Source organism: Schistocerca gregaria, chromosome 2 (assembly GCF_023897955.1).
Source record: "Schistocerca gregaria isolate iqSchGreg1 chromosome 2, iqSchGreg1.2, whole genome shotgun sequence".
NCBI lineage: Eukaryota > Metazoa > Arthropoda > Insecta > Orthoptera > Acrididae > Schistocerca > Schistocerca gregaria.
Window position 1 is genome coordinate 460099722 of NC_064921.1, and position 25201 is coordinate 460124922.

Sequence of the window (25201 nt, forward strand, 5' to 3'; positions counted from 1 at the left end):
GGTACCCAGTTTTTCCATGTTATAGAATGATGTCATGTTTCAGGGTAGTTTTCCACTAAGGCTTAAAAGTATTCATATTGTAAACCATCCAAAACTTTTTGCACCTTTTTTTGCATTGGCAAAGCAGTTTATGAAAGAAAAGATGAGGAGAAGGGTAAGTGTTTTATTTTAATGAGAATGTGTTCACTCTGTAAGAGACTACTTCTTTTTCATGAGTCGTTAGTTTGATGTTTTAATAAATAAAAAGACAGAAATTTAAAGAAGTTCACTACAAAAGAAAAAAAATGCCCTCTTGAGGCTGGGTCATTTTTTCATTTTAATTTTAATTTTTGAGATAAAAATACTGTGTTCCTATTTTCAATGCTGATATTTCACTGTTAAATGATTTTTCAGATTCACTTTCATGGTGCTGACATGTCTTCACTGCACACACACATACCTTATGAAATTTTACCACAACAACTGGGAGGAATGCTTCCAAATTTCAATTTCACTAGTTTCAGAAATAAACTTCACCAACATGAAGATAAGATTGCAGGTAATAACTTCATGAATTATCACAAACTCTGTTATGTAGTAAGAACAGCATTGATAGGACTTGACATTTATAAATTTGACTAGCTCAGATCTTCAAAACTAAGGTAATACTTTTTCCTAAGAATGTCATTGTTTTGAGAATTAAATTTCTGTACTTGATTTCCTCTGCAAAAATAAAAGCCCAGTTTGACAAGAAACTCCACTGTTCACATCTCAGTTTTCCCATTAATTTAATAACTGTATGTGATGTTATTAAATTAATGGGGAAACTGAGATGTGAACAGTGGAACATGTATGTGAAGTGATGTTCCGCCCCATGAACCATGGACCTTGCCTTTGGTGGGGGAGGCTTGCGTGCCTCAACATTACAGATAGCCGTACCTTAGGTGCAACCACAACGGAGGGGTAACTGTTGAGAGGCCAGACAAACGTGTGGTTCCCGAAGAGGGGCAGCAGCCTTTTCAGTAGTTGCAGGGGCAACAGTCTGGATGGTTGACTGATCTGGCCTTGTAACACTAACCAAACTGGCTTTGCTGTTCTGCTACTGTGAACGGCTGAAAGCAAGAGGAAACTACAGCCATAATTTTTCCCGGGGCATGCCTCTTTTACTGTATGATTAAATGATGATGGCGTCCTCTTGGGTAAAATATTCCAGAGGTAAAATAGTCCCCCATTCGGATCTCCAGGCAGGGACTACTCAAGAGGATGTCATTATCAGGAAAAAGAAAACTGGTGTTCTAGAGATCGGAGCGTGGAATGTCAGATTCTTTAATCAGGCAGGTAGGTTAGAAAATTTAAAAAGGGAAATGGATAGGTTAAAGTTAGATATAGTGGGAATTAGTGAAGTTCGGTGGCAGGAGGAACAAGACTTTTGGTCAGGTGAATACAGGATTATAAACACAAAATCAAATAGGGGTAATGCAGGAGTAGGTTTAATAACAAATAAAAAAAGTAGGAGTGTGGGTAAGCTCCTACAAACAGCATAGTGAACGCATTATTGTGGCCAAGATAGACACAAAGCCTATGCCTACTACAGTAGTACAAGTTTATATGCCAACTAGCTCTGCAGATGATGAAGAAATTGATGAAATGTATGATGAAAGCAAAGAAATTATTCAGGTAGTGAAGGGAGATGAAAATTTAATAGTCATGGGTTACTGGAATTCGAGAGTAGGAAAAGGGAGAGAAGGAAACATAGGAGGTGAATACAGATTGGTGCTAAGAAATGAAAGACGAAGCTGCCTGATAGAATTTTGCACAGTGCATAACTTAATCATAGCTAACAACTTGGTTCAAGAATTATGAATGCAGGTTGTATAAATGGAAGAACCCTGGAGATACTAAAAGATATCAGATAGATTATATAATGGTGAGACAGAGATTTAGGAATGAGGTTTTAAATTGTAAGACATTTCCAGGGGCAGATGTGGACTCTGACCACAATCTATTGGTTATGAACTGTAGATTAAAACTGAAGAAACTACAAAAAGGTGGTAATTTAAGGAGATGGGACTTGGATAAACTAAACCAGAGTTCGTACAGAGTTTCACGGAGAGCGTATGGGAACAATTGACAGGAATGGGGGAAAGAAACACAGTAGAAGAAGAATGGGTAGCTTTGAGGGATGAAATAGTGAAGGCAGCAGTGGGTCAAATAGGTAAAAAGATGAGGGCTAGTAGAAACCCTTGGATAACAGAAGAAATATTGAATTTAATTGATGAAAGGAGAAAATATAAAAATGCAGTAAATGAAGCAGGCAAAGAGGAATACAAACGTCTCAAAAATGATATTGACAATAAGTGCAAAATGGCTAAGCAGGGATGGCTAGAGGACAAATGTAAGGATGTAGAGGCTTATCTCACTAGGGGTAAGATAGATACTGCCTACAGGAAAATTAAAGAGACCTGTGGAGAAAGGAAAACCACTTGTATGAATATCAAGAGCTTTGATGGAAACCCAGTTCTAAGCAAAGAAGGGAATGCAGAAAGGTGGAAGGAGTATATAGAGGGTCTATACCAGGGCGATGTACTTGAGGACAATATTATGGAAATGGAAGAGGATCTAGATGAATATGAAATGGGAGAAATGGTGCTGCGTGAAGAGTTTGACAGAGCACTGAAGGACCTGAGTCAAAACAAGGCCACCAGAGTAGACAGCATTCCATTAGAACTACTGACAGCCTTGGGAGAGCCAGTCCTGTCAAAACTGGTGAGCAAGATGTATGAGATAGGCGAAATACCCTCAGACTTCAAGAAGAATATAATAATTCCAATCCCAAAGAAAGCAGGTGTTGACAGATGTGAAAATTACCGAGCTATAAGTTTAATAAATCACAGCTGCAAAATACTAACGCGAATTCTTTACAGATGAATGGAAAAACTGACAGAAGCCGACCTCGACCTCGGGGAAGATCAGTCTGGATTCTGCAGAAATGTAGGAACGCGTGAGGCAATACTGACACTATGACTTATCTTAGAAGAAAGATTAAGGAAAGACAAACCTCTGTTTCTAGCATTTGTAGACTTAGAGAAACTTTTTACAATGTTGATTGGAATACTCTCTTTCAAATTTTGAAGGAGGCAGGGGTAAAATACAGGGAGTGAAAGGCTATTTACAATTTGTACAGTAACCAGATGGCAGTTATAAGAGTCGAGGGGTATGAAAGGCAAGCAGTGATTGGGAAAGGAATGAGACAGGGTTGTAGCCTATCCCCAATGTTATTCAGTCTGTGTATTGAGCAAGCAATAAAGGAAAGAAAAGAAAACTTCGGAATAGGTATTAAAATCCATGGAGAAGAAATAAAAACTTTGAGGTTTGCCGCTGACATCGTAATTCTGTCAGAGACAGCAAAGGACTTGGAAGAGCAGTTGAACAGAAGGGACAGTGTCTTGAAATTAGGGTATAAGATGAACATCAACAAAAGCAAAATGAGGATAATGGAATGTAGTCGAATGAAGTTGGGTGATGCTGAGGGAATTAGATTTGTAAATGAGACACTTAAAGTAGTAGATGAGTTTTGCTATTTGAGGAGCAAAATAACTGATGATGTTCGAAGTGGAGAGGATATAAAATGTAGACTGGCAATGGCAAGGAAAGCGTTTCTGAGGAAGAAAAATTTGTTAACATTGAATATAGATTTAAATGTCAGGAAGTCATTTCTGAAAGTATTTGTATGTATGGAAGTGAAATGTGGATGATAAATAGTTTAGACAAGAAGAGAATAGAAGCTTTGAAATGTGGTGCTACAGAAGAATGCTAAATATTAGATGGGTAGATCACATAACTAATGAGGAGGTATTGAATAGAATTGGGGAGAAGAGAAGTTTGTGGCACAACTTGACTAGAAGAAGGGATTGGTTGGTAGGATATGTTTTGAGACACCAATTTAGTATTGGAAGGCAGCGTCTAGGGTAAAAATCATAGAGGGGGACCAAGAGATGAATACACTAAGCACATTCAGAAGGATGTAGGCTGCAGTAGGTACTGGGAGATGAAGAAGCTTGCACAGGATAGAGTAGCATGGAGAGCTGCATCAAACCAGTCTCAGGACTGAAGACCACAACAACAACAACAAGTGATGTTAGCACAGAATCACATGTGGATAGAAAATTTTGAATATAAATTAAAAAAGGTACACAAATCAGTTCTCCTTCAGTTTCATTACCTTAATCCTGAATCATAGTTTACTGAACTCTCTAGCCTCATCTGCTTTTGCTAATATGTGTGCACCTGAACTTTGAGTCTCATACACTGTACATTCAGGAGTCCCTTGCTGTAGAGTTTACATATAAAATTCTAATGAATATCTGTACACGGCATTTGTTGATGTAAACAGTTAACTAACTGGCCTATCCACATCAAAAACTGCTTAAGTTTTCACAGTTTTCAAAAGCTTAAAGAAATTTTCTCTGGCTTTGAATTTCTGTTACAGCTGTAGCCAGAGCAAAATATTCTACTTCTGTTACGGACTGTAAAATGTTTATCTTCTTATAGATCTCCCATCTGTTTTAATTCCTGAATTGGAATCAACATAATACAAAATAAAACATGAATTTCTGTCTATGTGATGTATGTCGACATCAGTTCTTCCTTTAAGGTATTGAGAAATTTGCTTCTCACCATTTTAATAACTTTCTCCAGGTTTATTTTGACATATGTTAGAATAGTTAACTTATGCACTTGCGCTAGTTTTAAGGTGGTCATTGTGTAATTAAACAACCAGTTCTATGGCTACAGCAATACTCTGAATTCCATAGGGTGCTCCCCTCTGTACAATACTACATATTAGGTTTTTTTCCCTTTCCATTCACATTCACAGTGTGTAAAGAATGATTGGTTAAATTGCTCTGTGGAAGCTGTAGTGAGTGTAATTTCATCTTCATTGTTTGTACTGGAAATATTTGTATTCCTAGACTCCTCACATAATATAAGTTCTTGAAAATTTGCAAGTAGTTTTTCACAAGATAGTGAACAGCTATCTTCAAGTGTCTGCCAGTTCAGGTGGTTTGTATTTCTGTGAGGGTTTTCTATATGTCAAATAAACCTGTGACCTTTCCTCTTTCCATTAGGATGGATCACAAGTGTGTTTCATAAAAAATTTAATTTGTAGATTGATTGTGTTTTCCTAGCATCCTGCCAATAAACCAAAGTCTGCCACCCGCATTACCTACAGTTGAGCCTATATGACCATTCCATTTCATATCCACACAAGTTCTTACACCCAGGAATTTGTATGCTTTGACTGATTCCAGTTGTGACTCATTGGCATTAGAGGTAGAGAATGCTATATTTCATGTAATGCCGAACATTGGAAGCTAGTTGGCAATCTTCACACTACTTTGAAATTTCATCAAAATCTGGCTGAATAGTTGTGATATTTTTTTTTCATATGGTTATGCAATACAGATAACAATATCACATACAAAAGTCTTAATTTGCTATTAAAATTGTTTGCCAGGCCATTAATACAGAAAAAGGGTACCCAACACACCTACTACGGGCACATCTGAATTTACTTCTTCTTTGGTTGACTGCTCTTCATCCAAGATTACGTGTTACATCCAAGAAATTCTTAAACCAGACACAAATTCAATTTGATACCCACATGATTAGACTTTACTTAATAAGGTTTTGTGTGATACTCATCAAAGGATATTTGGGAGCCAGTATCAGTGTGTTGAATGTTAGTTTTGTGGACAACTTTTGCTGCACTTCTTGTCGAGGATTGTCTTCTGTCCTTTCTTCAACCCATGATAAAGCTATTTATTTGAGGAATCTACATGGTTGAAAATGGTGTTATCTCAGTTACAAACTGTGTGTAGAATATACTAGGTATTCCATCAGGCTTGGGGTCTTGTTAAGTTTTAGTAATTTCATCTGTTTCTTAACCCAGCTGACACAAATAATGATATCACTATTTTTTCAGTAGCATAAGAATTAAATTGGAGCCTAGCACCTAGGTCCTCCTTTTTAAAAGAAAGTTTAAAAATGAAGTTCATTTCTGCTTGTGCTTTGCTACTCTCAGTTTCAGTTCCTGTGGCTCTCTGTATGATTTATTTCAGGTCATGTCTCCATAAATGTCTTCACTGGAGTTGACTTCCATCAGTGTGCTACATTGTTTTCACTCTTCTGTACTGAATCTGTTCAGTTTTTGAATTTAGTGTATTGAGTACGGATCAATCCCATTGATTCTCTGTGTATAAATCCCAGACAGAATTTTGGCTGTATGGTAAACTCATATGGTATGTTCTCTTGCCTGAAGAATATCTTCATCTCATCTGAAATTCATTCAAGACCAAAGTCACATTTAGGTTTGCTGATTTTCATATTAAAATGAATAGTAACCATTCTATAAAATAGTTTTAAATAATAAAAAACTTCAATTTTTGATTGAAGACTATAAACTGCAATGAAGTGCATATAATCATCAAAGAAAGTCGCCTTACATATCTTTCCATGAAAAGTTAGATTGATACCCACCACAAAAAGGAGGTATTTCACTGTAGACAACCACAATGATAAAGAATGATAGAAATATTCAGCTTTTGGACTATGCCCTACATCAGAAGTAGAAAACGCACAGGCATTCACACAAGCACAACTCATACACAGATGACTGCAGTCATCTCCATGCACTATGGCATGATTGCAGGTACAGCATTGGGAAGCTGTTCTGCAAGACAGAGAAGGGGGATAGGAGAAAAGTGAGAGAAATATTAAAGAGTCTGTACCTGTGTGAAGGTTGAATGAAGGTTATTTTACTGCAACTCATAAAAATCTGATAATGATGGAGGGAATCCAGATGGCACAGGCTGTGAAGCAGTTGTTAAAGTGAAACATATACTGTTATGCAGTATCTTTAGCAACTGGGAGGTCCAGCTGTATCTTGGCCCGTGTAGATTGTGGGACAGTGGTTGCAGCTAAGTTTGGGTATCGTGTGGATGCTCTCACAAGTAACTCTGCCATTGATTGGGTACAAGATGTATTTGACAGAACTGTAGCAGATGATTGTCAGATTATGTATGGGACAAGTCTTGCATCTGGGACTGTTGCAGGCATATGAGTCATGAGACAGGGGGTTAAGGGTTGAGAGCAAGGGTGTAGTAGGGACAGAGAAGGATATTCCATAAGTTGGATAGGCATAGAATACTGTTGTGAGATAGTGGGTAGGTTAGTGAAGAGAATATTTCTCATTTCAGGGCTCAGAGAGAACTAATTGAAACCTTGATGGGGAATATGATTCAGTTACTCCATTCTTGGATGGTATTGAGTCACAGGAGCAGTGCTCCTTCATACCCAGACTAGATATGTGTGGGATGGGAGATAACTGAGGAGCCAAGCCATGGGAGATTTGTTTCTGAACGAGGTTGGGAGGGTAATTTTTGTCTGTGAACACCTCAGTGAGATTCTTGACATATTTTGGGAAGGAATGATTGCGAATATAGATGCAATGACATAAGGTGGCTAGACTGTAGGGAAGGGACTTCTTGATATGACATGCATGGCAACTGTCAAAGTGGGGTATTCCTGGTGGTTGGTAGTTTGATGTGACTGGAGGTACCGATGTAGTCAACCTTGAGGTGGAAGTTGACATTGAGGAGGGTGGCTTGTTGGGCTGACGAGGACTAGGAGAAGTGAATGGGGAAGACACTGTTGAGGTTTTGGAGGAATGTGGATAGGATGTCCTCACCCTCAGTTCAGATCAAGATGTCAGCAATGAATATGAACTATTTGAGAGGTATGGGATTCTGCATGGTTAGGAAGATTCCTCTACGTAGTCCAAAAATGGATAATTGTAGGTAATGCCTTCAAAGTAGAAGAGTATATAGTTGGTATGAGGACCAGGAAGGAGGCTGTAGGTTAGGAGTCAGTTGGACTTTGGGAAAGGTTATGCTGAATAGCGGCAAGGCCATTGTCATTAGAGGATGTTAGTATAGAACAAAGTGACATCGGTAGTGACAAGCAAGGTGCTTGATGGTAAGGATCAGGAACTGTAGTGAATCAGCGGAGGAAATGGTTGATGTCTTTTCTATGGGATGGTAGGTTATGAAGGTGTTGATTCACAAGGGCAGAGATTCTCTCTGAGGGGGCACAACAACCAATCACCTGAGACACAGTTGCATTCAGGCCTTAGCACATGGAGACAACAGTGATCATTGTGTATGAGTCATGCCTGTGTGAATGTGTGTGTGTTTTCTATTTCTGATAAAAGACATAATCCAAAAGCAGTATATTTATGGCATTCTTTTTCTTTGTGTATGTCCATGACTCAATGCTTTCCTTATTTGGTGAACAGCATCTATCCCTTCTACATTGTTGCTATTCCATCATAAAGTTTTCATTGCTTGATTTTTTCCATCACAAGACACATCTAAATCTACATCTACATCTACATTCATACTCCGCAAGCAACCCAATGGAGTGTGGCGGAGGGCACTTTACGTGCCACTGTCATTACCTCCCTTTTCTGTTCCAGTTGCGTATGGTTCGCGGGAAGAACGACTGTCTGAAAGCCTCCGTGTGTGCTCGAATCTCTCTAATTTTACATTTGTGATCTCCACAGGAGGTATAAGTAGGGGGAAGCAATATATTCGATACCTCATCCAGAAACGCACCCTCTCAAAACCTGACGAGCAAGCTACACCGCGATTCAGAGCACCTCTCTTGCAGAGTCTGCCACTTGAGTTTGCTAAACATCTCTGTAATGCTATCACGGTTACCAAATAACCCTGTGATGAAACGCGCCGCTCTTCTTTGGATCTTCTCAATCTCCTCCGTCAACCCGATCTGGTAAGGATCTCACACTGATGAGCAATACTCAAGTATAGGTCGAACGAGTGTTTTGTAAGCCACCTCCTTTGTTGATGGACTACATTTTCTAAGGACTCTCCCAATGAATCTCAACCTGGTACCTGCCTTACCAACAATTAATTTTATATGATCATTTCATTTCAAATCGTTCCGCACGCATACTCCCAGATATTTAACAGAAGTAACTGCTACCAGTGTTTGTTCCGCTATCATATAATCATACAATAAAGGATACCTCTTTCTATGTATTCGCAATACATTACATTTGTCTATGTTAAGGGTCAGCTGCCAATCCCTGCACCAAGTGCCTATCCACTGCAGATCTTCCTGCATTTCGCTACAATTTTCTAATGCTGCAACTTCTCTGTATACTACAGCATCATCGCATATAACTTCCGACACTATTTACTACGTCATTTACATATATTGGGAAAAGCAATGGTCCCATAACACTCGCCTGTGGCATGCCAGAGGTTACTTTAACGTCTGTAGACGTCTCTCCATTGATAACAACATGCTGTGTTCTGTTTGCTAAAAACTCTTCAATCCATCCACACAGCTGGTCTGATATTCCGTAGCCTCTTACTTTGTTTATCAGGCGACAGTACGGAACTGTATCGAATGCCTTCCAGAAGTCTAGGAAAATAGCATCTACCTGGGAGCCTGTATCTAATAATTAATGGGTCTCATGAACAAATAAAGCGAGTTGGGTCTCACACGATCGCTGTTTCCGGAATGCATGTTGATTCCTACAGAGTAGATTCTGGGTTTCCAAAAACGACATGATACTTGAGCAAAAAACATGTTCTAAAATTCTACAACAGATCGACGTCAGAGATATAGGTCTATAGTTTTGCGCATCTGCTCGACGACCCTTTTTGAAGACTGGGACTACCTGTGCTCGTTTCCAATCATTTGGAACCTTCCTTTCCTCTAGAGACTTGCGGTACATGGCTGTTACTCTGCGTAGAATCGAATTGGTATTCCGTCATGTCCAGAGGACTTTCCTCTGTTGAGTGATTTCAGTTGCTTTTCTATTCCTTGGACACTTATTTTGATGTCAGCCATTTTTTCATTTGTGCGAGGATTTAGAGAAGGAACTGCAGTGCGGTCTTCCTCTGTGAAACAACTTTGGAAAAGGTGTTTAGTATTTCAGCTTTACGTGTGTCATCCTCTCTTTCAAAGCCATCATCATCCCGGAGTGTCTGGATACGCTGTTTTGAGCCACTTACTGATTTAACGTAAGACCAGAACTTCCTAGGATTTTCTGTCAAAAAGTCGGTACATAGAATTTTACTTTCGAATTTACTGAACGCTTAGTGCATAGCCCTCCTTACACTAACTTTGACATCGTTTAGGTTCTGTTTGTCTGAGAGGTTTTGGCTGCGTTTAGACTTGGAGTGGAGCTATCTTTGCTTCCGCAGTAGTTTCCTAACTTTGTTGCTGAACCATGGTGGGTTTTTCTCGTCCCTCACAGTTTTACTCGACACGTACCTGTCTAAAACGCATTTTACAATTACCTTAAACTTTTTCCATAAACACTCAACATTGTCAGCATCGGAACAGAAATTTTCGTTTTGATCTGTTAGGTAGTCTGAAATCTGCCTTCTATTACTCTTGCTAAACAGATAAACCTTCTTCCCTTTTTTTTATATTCCTATTAACTTCCATACTCAGGGATGCTGCAATGGCCTTATGATCACTGATTCCCTGTTCTGCACTTACAGATTCGAAAAGTTCAGGTCTGTTTGTTATGAGTAGGTCCAAGATGTTATCTCCACGAGTTGGTTCTCTGTTTAATTGCTCGAGGTAATTTTCAGATAGTACACTCAGTATAATGTCACTTGATGCTCTGTCCCTACCACCCGTCCTAAACATCTGAGTATCCCAGTCTATATCTGGTAAATTGAAATCTCCACCTAAGACTATAATATGCTGAGAAAATTTATGTGAAATGTATTCCAAATTTTCTCTCAGCTGTTCTGCCACTAATGCTGCTGAGTCGGGAGGTCGGTAAAAGGAGCCAATTATTAACCTAGCTCGGTTGTTGAGTGTAACCTCCACCCATAATATTTTGCAGGAACTATCCACTTCTACTTCACTACAGGATAATCTACTACTAACAGCGACAAACACGCCACCACCGGTTGGATGCAATCTATCCTTTCTAAACACTCTGCCTTTGTAAAAATGTTGGCTGAATTTATCTCTGGCTTCAGCCAGCTTTCTGTACCTATAACCATTTCAGCTTCGGTGCTTTCTATCAGCACTTGAAATTCCGGTTCTTTACCAATGCAGCTTCGACAGTTTACAATTACAATACCGATTGCTGCTTGGTTCCCGCATGTCCTGACTTTTCCCTGCACCCTTTGAAGCTGTTGCCCTTTCTGTACTTGCCCGAGGCTATCTAACCTAAAAAACCGCCCAGTCCATGCCACACAGCTCCTGCTACCCGTGTAGCCGCTTGCTGCATCGTGTAGTGGACTCCTGACCTATCCAGCAGAACCCTGAACCCCATCACCCTATGGCGCAAGTCGAGGAATCTGCAGCCCACATGCTGTATAGGAACAAGCACATCATTGTCTATTAATTCAGATGTTCATTTGGCTGTAGGTGAAGCATGAGTTAGTGTGTTATAAACTGCATTACCTTCTTTATAACTCAAACATTTATTTACAGATTTTGAACACCTGGCCTTGTTCAGTCATCCAAATTTTTGCCACACAGCAAAATCTTTGTCTAAAATACAGCTATTCCAATTTTCCCTTGTCTATTTGATTACGAGAGTATACAATCCATAATCTTTTCTGTTTCCTATAGATACAGTTTTATTTTGGTTGTGAAATGAGCCATCTGACTTTCCTAAGCCAATGTGACAACCAGCCATTTGTAATTTATGTGCTAACAACTTAACCAACATTGCACATTGGTAGAAAGATACCTATTTAGCATCTTCAAGTTTCCTGATAGTAGTTAAAGACTGAGTTAATTAATTATATGTGTCATTGCTCCTGAGTCCAAAAAATACTCTATTTTTTATCAGTTCAAGTTCTAGCCATAACAAAGACATCCAGATTGTCTTCACTATGAGTTGTTTCCAGTGAATTTGCACCTACAGTAGTGGAGTTGTTACTTTTGTGTTTTTTTAGTCGCTCTTCTTTACATTGTGCTCTAATATGATTTACTTTTCCACATCTATAGCAAGCATTTGGATTATGATTTAGTGCCTGCCAGACAAGTGCCATGAGATGTTCTTGTTACTTGACCTTTTCCCCAGATTCTCTGTAAAAGAAATGCTGTCACAACAAGAGTTCTTATTGTGATGTCTTGGCACTTTTAGAATTGTACTGCTTCAGTTCTTCACCTGTTAGTGTACCTTTTACAGAACTCGAGTTTTAAAGTCACTGAAGCAGAAACAACAGCTACAAATGACAAATATATGATTTCTTCAGTGACAGCATTGAATATTCGAAAATCTCACATTATTTTATAAAACTTCAAAAAGTGATTTTCAAGAACATAAAACTTCATTAATAACAATGTCTTTAGTAGTAAACATTGATTAGCAATATCTTTATGCTCAAAAGTTTCAGTTACTTATTTTTTTAAAAGTGTAGGTAGTTTCCTTGCCCCTGGCACTATCCAAGTGACTGTTCAAAATCTGTTGGTTTTTCTGTGCCACACTTTCTGTCATATTTGCAATGTTCTTCCAGTTGACCTTTCCTCTGTGCACATTGTTCAGCAGTATCATCTTGAATAAACTTCTCCAGGTCCATATAAAGCTTTTATGTAATACTCAGTAACTTGAACTCACTTAAAAGATGTTAGTTGTATATTTCCTGTCGCTGAAACTCATGCTAGCAAGTAGAGGTATTGTATATCACTCCAATTTTTGTGCTTATGTTGTTACACCAGCACGTTTAGCAACTCTGCTTCTTAATTAACTGCTTCCCATTACAACAGTAACACACTGACAAAAGAAATTGCAAAGAAACAGAATGCATATAAAGAGTAGTTGATGCTCATAATGCAGTTACTAATTTGTTCATGTTGGAGAGTCACACAGTGTTTGCCACTAATATCTTGTAAGTAGTAGAGACTTCTTTAGGTAGATAATGAAGTTCTCTCATTATCACGGAGCACTCTATCACTTCCTTTCTGCTACACAAGATCTCCTTTTAAGTTTCAATGTTAAGTGTCAGTTCCACATCCATTGTCCAAAGAACACCTTCCTCAGTATCCATGGTGGCAACTCTCTTGCATTTAAAATTAAGTTATCTGTTTTCCTTTCCATGTGAATCACATTATTCCATAAAACTTGTCTGTCTTGTTCTGTATATAGAAGGAGTATTTAATGAATGCATGTATGACCTCCCTGCTCACCTTTAGCAATTGTAGATGATCTCTTGCAGTATCCCTCTTACCATCTGTTAGGCATAATTTCACACTGTTACTCTGCACTTGTGCCAGCTGTAAAGCAGAAGAGACATAGAAGTAACATCTTATACCTCAGAATTAACTTTAAAAATGATAGGCTATACATTCACAGTCGGAACTGTAGTTGTAAATTATTGTAGTTGTGCTGGGAAAGTCCCTGAGCTTCAAGCGCTAATAGAAAGCACAGAAGCTGAAATAGTTATAGGTACAGAAAGCAGGCTAAAGCCTGCAAGAAGTTCTAAAGAAATTTTTACGAAGTCTCAGATGGTGTTCAGAAAACATAGATTAAGCAGAATTGTTGGTGGAGTGTTTGTGTCTGTCAGTAGTGGTTTATCTTCTAGTGAAGTCGAAGTAGATACTCCATGTGAGTTGGTATGGGTGGAGGTTATACTTAACAGCTGAACTAAGTTAATAATTAGCTCCTTCTACCAACCCCCAGATTCTGATGATATAGTTGCTGAATAGTTCAGAGAAAATTTGAGTCTCGTAACAAATAAATACCCCACTCATACGGTTATAGTTGGTGGGGACTTCAACCTTCCCTCGATATGTTGGCAAAAATACTTGTTCAAAACTGGTGGTAGGCAGAAAACATCTTCTGAGATTGTCCTAAATGCTTTCTCTGAAAATTATTTCGAGCAGTTAGTCCACGAACCCAAGCGAATTGTAAATGGTTGCGAAAACACACTTGACCTCTTAGCCACAAACAATCCAGAGCTAATCGAGAGCATCATGAATGATACAGGGATTAGTGATCACAAGGCCGTTTCTTCCAAACCCACCAGAGACAAACGCAAAATAATTTTATTTAAAAAAGTGTCACTAGAAGCCTTCCTAAGAGACAATCTCCATTCCTTCCGAACTGACTATGCAAATGTAGACGAGATGTGGCTCAAATTCAAAGATATAGTAGCAACAGCAATTGAGAGATTCATACCTCATAAATTGGTAAGAAATGGAGCTGATCCCCCATGGTACACAAAACAGGTCCGAACGCTGTTGCAGAGGCAACGGAAAAAGCATGCGAAGTTCAGAAGAATGTGAAATCCTGAAGATTGGCTAAAATTTACAGACACACGAAATTTGGCATGGACTTCAATGCGAGATGCCTTTAATAGGTTCCACAATGAAACATTGTCTCGAAATTTGGTAGAAACTCCGAAGAAATTCTGGTCATATGTAAAGTACACAAGCGGCAAGACGCAGTCAATACCTTCGCTGTGCAGTGCCAATGGTACTGTTACCGACTACTGTGCCGCTAGAGCGGCGTTATTGAACACAGTTTTCTGAAATTCCTTCACCAGGGAAGACGAATGGAATATTCCAGAATTTGAAACACGAACATCTGCTAGCATGAGTTTCTTAGAAGTTGATACCTTAGGGGTTGCGAAGCAACTAAAATCGCTTGATTCGGCCAAGTCTTCAGGTCCAGATTGTATACCGATTAGGTTCCTTTCAGATTACACTAATGCACTAGCTCCCTACTTAGCACTCATATACAACCGCTCGCTCACCGATAGATCTGCACCTACAGATTGGAAAATTGTGCAGGTCGCACCAGTGTTTAAGAAGGGTAGTCGGAGTAATCCATCGAACTGCAGACCTATTTCATTGACGTCAGTTTTCAGTAGGGTTTTGGAGCATATACTGTATTCAAACATCATGAATCACCTCGAAGGGAACAATCTATTGATACATAATCAGCATGGTTTCAGAAAACATCATTCTTTTGCAACGCAGCTAGCTCTTTATTCGCACGAAGTAATGGCCGCTATCGACAGAGGATCTCAAGTTGATTCCATATTACTAGATTTCCGGAAAGCTTTTGACACCATTCCTTACAAGCAATTTCTAATCATGCTGCGGGCCTATGGGGTATTGTCCCAGTCGTGCGACTGGATTCATGATTTCCTGTCAGGAAGGTCGCAGTTCGTAGTAATAGACGGCAAATCATTGAGTAAAACTGAAGTGATATCAGGTGTTCCCCAGGGAAGTGTCCTGGGACCTCTGCTGTTCCTGATCTATATAAATGACCTGGGTGACAATCTGAGCAGTTCTCTTATGTTGTTAGCAGATGATGCTGTAATTTACTGTCTAGTAAGGTCATCTGAAGACCAGTATCAGTTGCAAAGCGATTTAGAAAAGATTGCTGTATGGTGTGGCAGGTGGTAGTTGACGCTAAATAATGAAAAGTGTGAGGTGATCCACATGAGTTCCAAAAGAAATCCTTTGGAATTCGATTACTTGATAAATAGTACAATACTCAAGGCTGTCAATTCAACTAAGTACCTGGGTGTTAAAATTATGAACAATTTCAGTTGGAAAGACGACACAGATAATATTGTGGGGAAGACAAGCCAAAGCTTGTGTTTCATTGGCAGGACACTTAGAAGATGCAACAAGTCCACTAAATAGACAGCTTACACTACACTCGTTCGTCATCTGCTAGAATATTGCTGCGCGGTGTGAGATCCTTACCAGGTGGGATAGACGGAGGACATCGAAAGGGTGCAAAAAAGGGCAGCTCTTTTGTATTATCATGTAATAGGGGAGAGTGTGGCAGATATGATACGCGAGTTAGAATGGAAGTCATTAAAGCAAAGACGTTTTACGTCGTGGCGAGATCTATTTACGGAAGTTCAGTCACCAGCTTTCTCTTCCAAATATGAAAATATTTTGCTGAGTCCAACCCACATAGGTAGGAATGATCATCAAAGTAAAATTAGTAAAATCAGATTCGAAGAGAAAGGTTTAGGTGTTTGTTTTTCCCGTACGCTGTTTGGGAGTGGAATGGTGGAGAGATAGTATGATTGTGGTTCAATGAATCCTCTGCCAAGCACTTAAACGTGGATTGCAGAGTAATCATGTAGATGTAGATATAGAAGAGAGAGAGAGAGAAAGAGAGAGAGAGTATGTGTGTGAGAGAGAGAGAGGGGGAGAGAGAGAGACAGAGAGAGAGAGAGAGAGAGAGAGAGACAGAGAATATAAAGTTATAACTTCACTTTTATTCCAAATGGGAGGTAAGTTGGCAATGATAAATCCGGGATGTCATAACACCTCTTCTAGATAATTTACAAACTAGTTTTGAACCATCATTGTCTTGACACTTCTTGTAGAAAATGTATGAACCATATGGGATTTTGGGAAATTATTTCATAAGAAAACACAACAACTCTGATTTTGAGAGAGACATTATTGAGTGATTTATGGAATACCTTTTTATTGAGGTTATGTAATAATTTTTGAGTTGTTGGTCAGATTGCAGCCTAATAGCACAGAATAAATTGCTGCAAGTGTAATGGTCATCTATGATATTTTCAACTTTTTGTGGGTCTTATGGACTAGATCATTACTCCAGAGGTGGTAGTTAGTCTGAGACCTGACAAGAAATCTAAAATTTAACTACATGTTCTGCTCTATACCATGTGCATATTTAAAGATACCATACATATTTCCCTGTACATAACGTCTTGACGACGTTCATCAAACACAATGCTCTCACTCTTCTTGCTACCTTAAGTAAGCACTTACGATTCACTGTTGCCTAATGCTAACCCATATTTTGCACCTAATGCTAATCCATATTTTGCATGTTTTTTTCTCAAAACATAATTTTTAGGATGTGTTATAGCAAGTTTTATGGTTTGAGTAATAGAGATACAGGCATGGGTATCCATAATTCAAGTTTCAGTTTCAAAATGCAGTAGAAAGAGAACCACCACTCCAAATGACATCAAATCTGAACAGCATATTATTGACACAGGGAGAAAAAACATGGGGAAAAAATAAAAATAAAAAACCATCGGTTGCGGAAGCTAGTAATTCTGTGTGTGTGTTTTGTTCATTGTGCCTGTCTGCCAGTGCTTTCCCGCTTCGTAAGTCTTGGAATCTTTGTTTTTAATATATTTTTCCCATGTGGAAGTTTCTTTCTATTTTATTTACATCATCATAGATGTAGATTTAATACACATAATTGTCTTTTACTAGCATTTTACTTCAGGGGAAGAGGTTTTCTAAAATAACATAACATTAGCTCAATGTAACAGGGTGTACAACAATGTGCTGTAGGTAGACAGTGCTACAAAGTTTTCTACATTGTCTGTAAGTCTTTTCACTTTATATAAACCATACTATTTTCCACACTAGACTGGTTCTATGGTTTTGGATTCAGTATACTCCAAAGTCAAAATACACCAATATGTTATTGCTGCAGCTTGTGAATTTCTTCACTAATTCTAACACGCTGTTTTACTAATACTCAGTTGTCAATGACATGTGTGACAGTCTTAAATAATCTATGATGAGACTTTTTTCCTTTCACTGGCCATTCCTGCCTCTTTCTCCAGCAATGCCTTCATGCTTTTCTCATCTGTAATTTCAGTACTTCCTTCCACAGTACACAATCTACAGTCATCTCAATTATTTTATTATGTGTTCCTCTAGATTTGAGGGAGACTGTTATTTACAACATTCAGATGCGCATCACCTAGTTTCTAGGAACTACTTCCATAATTTTATTATGAATTGTGATTTGTTACCCATTAAAATGTTTTAAAAGTTGATTGTGGTCTTTAAATTTCTTCAAATCTGTACTGCTATTTGTATTTTTCAGAGGGAATAAACTTAAAAAATTGATCAACATTATATTATCACCTTGACTTTGGAAAAAATTCCTGTTGATCTTGACACTGATGACAGTGGATCATGTAAACCTGTATAGTACCTACTTCACCATATATTGCTATAATAACTATGGACAATGGATGGCACATCTTTGAAGGCTAGCAGGGACTTTAGGTTCTTTGGCATCAGTCACATGTTATCAGTATTAAATTGACTCTTCTCTCAGGTTGCTGAAAATATAATATTCTTTTACATTCCCAAAGGATTTCTTTGATCAAAAATAGATACACTTCATGTCTTCATACTTACTTAAATACTTATTTAATAAAATTGCAGCCAAATAGTCACATACAGTTACTTTGCATAACATTTTACATTTTTACATATTCATTTACAGTTTTCACTCTTTTATTGCACAGCTCTATGTGAAGTCATTCACAGGCTTTGTTACACAGTTCACACACTCATTGTGGCTGGGTCATGATAATTTTTGTTTTTGCAAATTAGATGATGAAAGCTGTGAATAGCTAATCTATTTACGACATGTTGCATTTCGAAGTTTGGCACTGCCCATGAGTGGTTTGTCATTCCTTTGGTACCATAGAACTCCAGCCATACTTTTTCTCATTTATCCTCCATGACCTTCACTTGATTTCTCTAGCCTTAGTGTGTGGCATCATATATCGAAGTTTGATGTCTTCCATTAGGAATGTCTCTCTTGCTGGCAGATAAACTAGTCTAGATCTTGTTATCTTTGAAAGACCTAGTCCTCTTTTTAGATAAGTCAATTTTACCTTTTCTAGTATTTCTAGATTTGTTTTCTGTCGGGTTGTCCCATATGACCTCCATCCTGTAGGCCAGGACCAGCAAGATTTTTGCTTGGATAATTTCATGGCCATTTCTAGACTGAGTAGGTGGATCTTTTTGATGTCCTGTATTATTATTATTGCTTGGGCTGCATGTTCTGTTGTATGTTTTGTGAAGGGCTGTTGGTTGCAATGTTAGCCCTAGGTATTTAAAGTCTGATGAGATTTTTATTTTTTGTCCTCTGATGTTGATTTCTGCATTCTTGGGTGTTTTGCCTCCTTTTCTGAAAATCACCATTTTGGTCTTTGTTATATTTATGTGTAGTCTGTGTTCACTGAACCATTTATCTATTTTCTTAATGATTTTCTGCAGCTTCTGTATATTGTTGATCCTACAGCTATGTCGTCAGCATATGCTTATATGTATGCATCTTCTTCATTTTCTCCAATTCGCAGTACTTCTTCAGTGGCAAGAATGTACAGCAAAGGGCTCATTGGGTCACCCTGTAAGAGTCCATTCGATTGCAAAATGAGGTTCAAAAAAGAGAGGTTGTCTGATATTGTGATTAAGTTGTATTTGAGGATTGACTTGATTATTCTTGCCCATACACTATCTTCTCCCATTGTGTTTTCCAGTTTTTGGACTATGAGATCCCTTTTCAGTAGGTCAGAGGCTTTCATAAAGCCTATGAGCACTGTGTAGAACATTTGTTTCTTTTGTAGCGCTTTGTTGATGTCGTTGAGAAAAAGCCTGAATGCTGTAAGTGTTGATCTTCCAGATCTGAAGTTCATTTGTGGTTCTTGGGGGTGACTGTCCATACAGGTTTTGATCATTTGTGCAATTATCTTTGAAAACATCTTAAACTGAGTATTTTCTAGGGCTATGCCCCTGTACTTGTTTGTGTCTGTTGTGTCTCCTCTAACTCTGTAGAGAACTTTTATTATTGAGTGTCTCCATTGGGTTGGAATTCTTCCAAGTTCCAGGCATTTGTTGAATAGTTTGATCCATATGTGTTGGAGAGAGTCTTTTGCATCTTGTATATATTCATTATATAAATTATTGTGCCTTGCTGCTTTCTTGTTCTTCAGTGTGTTTATTACTTATTTTACATCTTCTTCATTTAGGGGGTGCTATAGATTGTTTCTCTTGATTTGAGGGTATTTGGTTTCCTCGTTTGTTCAGTATCTTACTGAAGTGGTCTTCCCATCACTTCACGTCTATATTTGGTGTGTGAGTCATCTTCTTGGTCTTACTGCTACGTATGGGTCTTTCACTGCTTCATCCACATCTCTTTTTGCCTCTCTTTCTATGCATTCTCTTTTCTTCTGTTCTTTTAGTTTTTTGTAGCTTTTCCTCTCTTCTGAGTATAGTTTTCATGTTTCCTCATCAAGCTGGTTTCTTAATCCGTGGAGTGTTCTTAGAACAGTGTTCCTTTTGCTGTAGTATTCAGTATCGAACCATCTTTTTGCCATCCTTGTTTTTGGGTTTGTTTGTACCACTGAATTTTTTAGGATGTCTTCTATTTTGTCTGTTGCTTTTTCAAAGTCTCCTTCATCTATTAATGTTTCCGTTTTTGTTATTTTTTGTTGTTGGTTTGTTATGTTTTCTTTTTCAGTTTTTCTTTGTGTGATGTGGTGGGTCTTTCTTTCTGGAGAGACAATGTTATTTATTTTTACCTTGATTGTACTGTGCTTTCATGTAGGGGTGATAGAGTCATGCCATATTGGTCGAATGCTTCCTTTTATTTCTCTTCTTGTTAATGTCATATCAATGGTGCTTCTTCCATTATGGCATATATATGTAGGTATTTGTCTGTTGTTCAGTAGGATGAAACCATCTTCTAAGGTTTCAATGACTAGTCTTGTTTAATTGTTCTCCTGCAATAATGGTGGGGTGCTATTACATTGTTTGATGATTACTTCTGCTGCATTTGTATGTAGTTGGAAACAGGGTGCAATTATATTTATGTTTGATGCTTGTACTAACACCCTATTTTCTTGTTTTATGATTTTTTGGTGGGGGTCATCCAGGGTTTCAGTAGCTTAGATGTTCCTCCCATGGGTCATCCTCTTTCTACCTTCTTTGCTACTAGGTGAAAATTGAAGGAATCTTTATGTCACCAGTTGTCTATCAGGAAGGTATCTGTTAAAATTGCAAGATCTGAGTTTTGCAGAATGTCTGTTGGTGTTGGATTAAGAGCACTTTTTATTCCCTCTGTATTCCACAAGATGGCTTTTATTCCTTGTTCTTCTGGTTTTGTTCCTGGTTTCGTTGAGCCTGCTCCCTCTTCCATCAATCTTCTTGTGAAACGAAAACAATGAACTTTTACATTTTCAGGCCAGAATTCAGGTTCTTGTGTGATTTGTAGATCTTCAAACAGAATGCCTACTTTGAAAGCTTTTTTTGTTACCCGTGTGCACAGTTCTTCACATTCTAGTTGCCCCAGTATACGGTTCTTGTTAAGGTATTTCAGTACTGTATCAGTTGTGGTGATTCTCTTTAGGTTACCAATATATAGCAATGCTGTTTTTTTTCTGCTGCTTGCATTTCTTCATCTTTTTATGTACCCCTTATGGCTTTATTATTACTCTGGTTTCTTCTCCTGTACCAACTCCTCGCTACCACAGTACTCCTGTCAAGATGTCCCTCTAGTTCATTAACCTCATTTTGGGTGTCATCATGTAGCTCATGTGCATTGATTTGGACTTGTGGCTGATTTTGTTGCTGGAACAGAGGATTTCTGTATATTGTCATTCCCCCTGGTTCAACTTCCTTGTTATACTTAGTTTGTATGTTGTTTCCATCAGTTTTGATTTTCTCTGGTTCTAAGTGACTTTCGTTTTCTAGAGTTTTCTTTATTTGCTCCTGTACTAATGTCCCTAGTTGGTTTTTTTGGGAATCCATTATGTCCTCCATTTTATGCCTCAATTATACCATTTCTATGTTATTTTCGTCTTTCTTCTTCTTCTTCTCCCCCCCCCCCCCCCCCCCCCCACAGAGATACATACTCTGAAGACATCTCCATTGAAGTTCTTTTCAGCTCCTGTAGGTGTCTCTTCCATCTGCCTCTGTCCACTATGTGCTGTTTCCTGCATCTCTCCAACAGATATCGCTAGTTGTCCAGCAGTCCAGTGTCAACTATGTGCTGTTTCCTGTGTCTCTGCGATAGATGTCACTATTTGTCTGGCAGTGCAGCTGTCTTCCTCCTCCCTCATCTTCTCTTGTTGACTGTCCATAACCTCTCTCATAGGATTCCTATTCTCCTTCTTCTTGGTTTTGTTTTGTTTTTCAAAGAATCTAATCATTTTCTTATTTCACTCACTGCCTCTAGTAATTCGTTCTTCATATATCCTCCTCCTTCTGCCACTTTTCCAGTCTTAATAAGAGCATACTCAGTATGTTGCACTGCACTGTCCACCATCTTACTCGGAGTCCATTTACTTAATTACTACATTGCATAGTTATATATTGAAAAGATTCCAAGACTTACCAAGTGCTTGCCCGCTTGGTAAGTCTTGGAATCTTTGTTTTTAATATATTTTTCCCATGTGGAAGTTTCTTTCTATTTTATTTACATTGCATAGTTAGGTATACAAAGTTTCCAGTGATGAGGTTAGGTTTCATTCTTCTACATGCAATTTTTGGGTAGTATATACAGTTCAGAATTAAACCTATCACTTCTAATGCAGTTTTTTTATTTTTATTTATTTAATTTACAAGACTGCAAGTTTTAAATACTGCATCAATTTACTTTCTATGTGGTGGTGGTGGTCTAATGGGTAGAGTACATCACTCCTGCTGAGGTAAATCAAGCAGTGTATCATGTGCAAGATACTGTTGCGAGTGAGTGTGGTGGACTTACCCCAGTTCACTGCTAGCAGCGCCCTGTCACCTTAATGCATCTGCGTGCAGTGCAGAAGCATTTCACCACAATTAAATATGAAATTACAAATCAAAATTTATGTTTAAAACTTTGTTAAAATATAGTTTAGTGTTGTAATGTTCCAAATACCAAGTCTTTATGTTCTAGACTTAATAGTTTATGTAAAAATCCCATTTTAAGAGAAAAATGAGGGGCGCTAAATAATGAAGCTACAAGGCCAGAATTTTGTCAGAATGTGCAGTTAGAGCTTATAAATAAGTGGTGCAGGTCCCCAAAACCATATAACAAAAATTAACGCCAGAATCCTCGTTTTTAGGAAAAATCAAAAGCGCTAAATAATGGACTTAAAAACATGAAAATTTGTTTTGTGCTTCAGTTCACCCCAAAAATAATAACTGAGAGACCACGTTAAGCTACCTCTTATATTTTTGAGTAATTAAGTAAAAAGCAATTTTGTAATTAAAGTGTACCCAATTGTTGTAGATTAAGTACCTGCAATTTTAATGATAGAGAATTTTGGTTAAAGTGGATGATAAAATATAACAAATGATAGAATAATACCCGATTTAAGAGTTGTAGTGTTAATAACAGCTGATATAAGTTCTAGTACAGGTGTACAGTTCCACTATAAAAATTCTAGAAAGCAAAGTTTTCAGTCTAGTGAGCTGAAACTTTTTCTGTGATTTCAAACAGCTTAACTGTATACAAGTAAAAATTAATAACTCTCTGAAGTAATTCGTAAATATGTTATTAAAGATTATGTGTCCAAGATAGTGGTCATTTGGAGGCTGCTGCAGTATGCAGATAGCCGTAGACAACAGATGTTCCCTTGGCCGTCCGCTCCGGCACATATATAAATACAGCCCTTGGGGCAGTAAAAAAGTTCACTTCGCATTCAGCGGCTGTAAGATCCATGTCTGTTAAATGTCAAATTGCACTCTGCCTCAGATGACGTTGGAGCAGAACTGTGACAAAGCGTGTATTTTGCGGTAAAAACGGGTTGTGAACTCACGAGGACTGTACACCATCCTGGATCACTTATAATTCGCCAAAATAACTGCTAGTGTGCTGTCCATGTGAGTTACAATTCCACATGGCAAGTGGTACCTTATTTCTACTTTTATGACGAGCATTAATTTGGAACATTTATTGCAAACTTTCATTGAGTAATTTTAGTCAGGGCGAAAGACAATCTGGTAGGAATGTACCGTAGAGGTCACCTCTGAGATGCTAAGTGTGCTGTTAGAATAGAAAGACTTGCTTTCAATTGAAAATAATGAATTTCCACGTGTTGTATGTGAGAAACTTTACACAATATAATTTTGATTGGAATTTATACTTTTATTTAAAATCATAGTCCTGATCCCACAAAGAAATAGGAGGATAGAAACTTTTCTTTCAGTGGGCTGGACCAGAATGTGGCCGTGCAAACTGGAAACTAAGGTAGCTGTGTTTCCCTTTGCTTTCTGGCTGACCACAAAATTAGTTGCCATGTTCACGTGAGTAAGATGGTGTACTAAACAATTTATACATCTACAAAAACAATAATAATCACAACCCCCCACCCCACAATGCCCTGGAGGTCTTGGAATCAGTCCTAGGTAGAGGAACATGTTTTTCCTCATTTGAGTCCCTCCAGGATGGCCCAACGTCTAGTCATCTTGCTATCAGGTGAGTGCTGTCAATGTTAATGAGGGTAAAAAAAATGGCCAGGATATTAAGCTCCGTACACACCTACTCCTAGTGCCAAAGCATAGAGAGTCGGTACTCTATGTACACTTAGGCCAATAGCCCAGTCAGAGACTTCTACTGCAGACTTACCTTAATTCAGCAGAGTCTCACTTATTTATTAATTAATGTGACTCTGAAGTAAGATATGGCAACCATCTTTATTTTGACTGAATGCTGAAGAGCACCTGAGTGCTAGTTGATTCCCCAGCTTTACTGTCTGATGTGGACTCATTGTTTTTGTTCTATCATATGTATATCTGATCAGTCCTGTGCTAGGACACCATAGTTGAGGTATATGTATGCTATTTAGTAAATGTTTTCTGAGTTGTTCTGTGTGGAGCACATTATGAGTATCACATGCTAAATGGAAAGGCCAATTATATTAAAGAAAAACAGTGGCTGTCCATTGCATAATAAACTGGATACAAAGGAATCTCAGTCATTTTATTAAAACAAAATAACCACAACAGATTCTCTGTAGAGAAAGAGTTTAGCTTCAGATTTGTTATTATTATTCATATCATTTACAAGCTCATTTTATGTTCACATATAAATGGTTAAACATAGATAAACAATACATTGTATTAAAACAAACCTAATATAAACAACTAACACTGAAAAATTTTGTAACTGAACATCTAGGTCTCTTAACCAATTCACACATCTTCATGTCATCAAATTCAGTTCATTGAGTGCACCAGGAAATTTTTGACTCTTCAGTCAGGTACTGTATAGTTTGCACAGTGTCCCCACAGTTACATGTCATATGATCCCTGCACCCTATCATACTAACAGGCACTATGTCTTCCATTCCCTGTATTGATTGAGAGTTGTCCATTGTTTCCTGCAAAGACCAAATATATTTCCATATTT

The 25201-nt window shown here is 38.1% G+C and overlaps 2 protein-coding genes across 2 annotated transcripts in view; one reads left to right on the forward strand and one right to left on the reverse strand.

Annotated features, from left to right (window-relative positions):
- LOC126325841 (alpha-tocopherol transfer protein-like) overlaps window positions 1-25201 on the forward strand; it is a 98325-nt gene that overhangs the window by 70936 nt on the left and 2188 nt on the right. The window contains exons 6-7 of the mRNA XM_049995336.1: window positions 44-154; window positions 394-538. Of these exons, the coding sequence (XP_049851293.1) occupies window positions 44-154; window positions 394-538 (256 nt within the window). The remainder of the gene's footprint in view (window positions 1-43; window positions 155-393; window positions 539-25201) is intronic.
- LOC126325851 (clavesin-2-like) overlaps window positions 24869-25201 on the reverse strand; it is a 223457-nt gene continuing 223124 nt past the window's right edge. The window contains exon 9 of the mRNA XM_049995366.1: window positions 24869-25172. The gene's annotated coding sequence lies outside the window, so the exon portion shown is untranslated. The remainder of the gene's footprint in view (window positions 25173-25201) is intronic.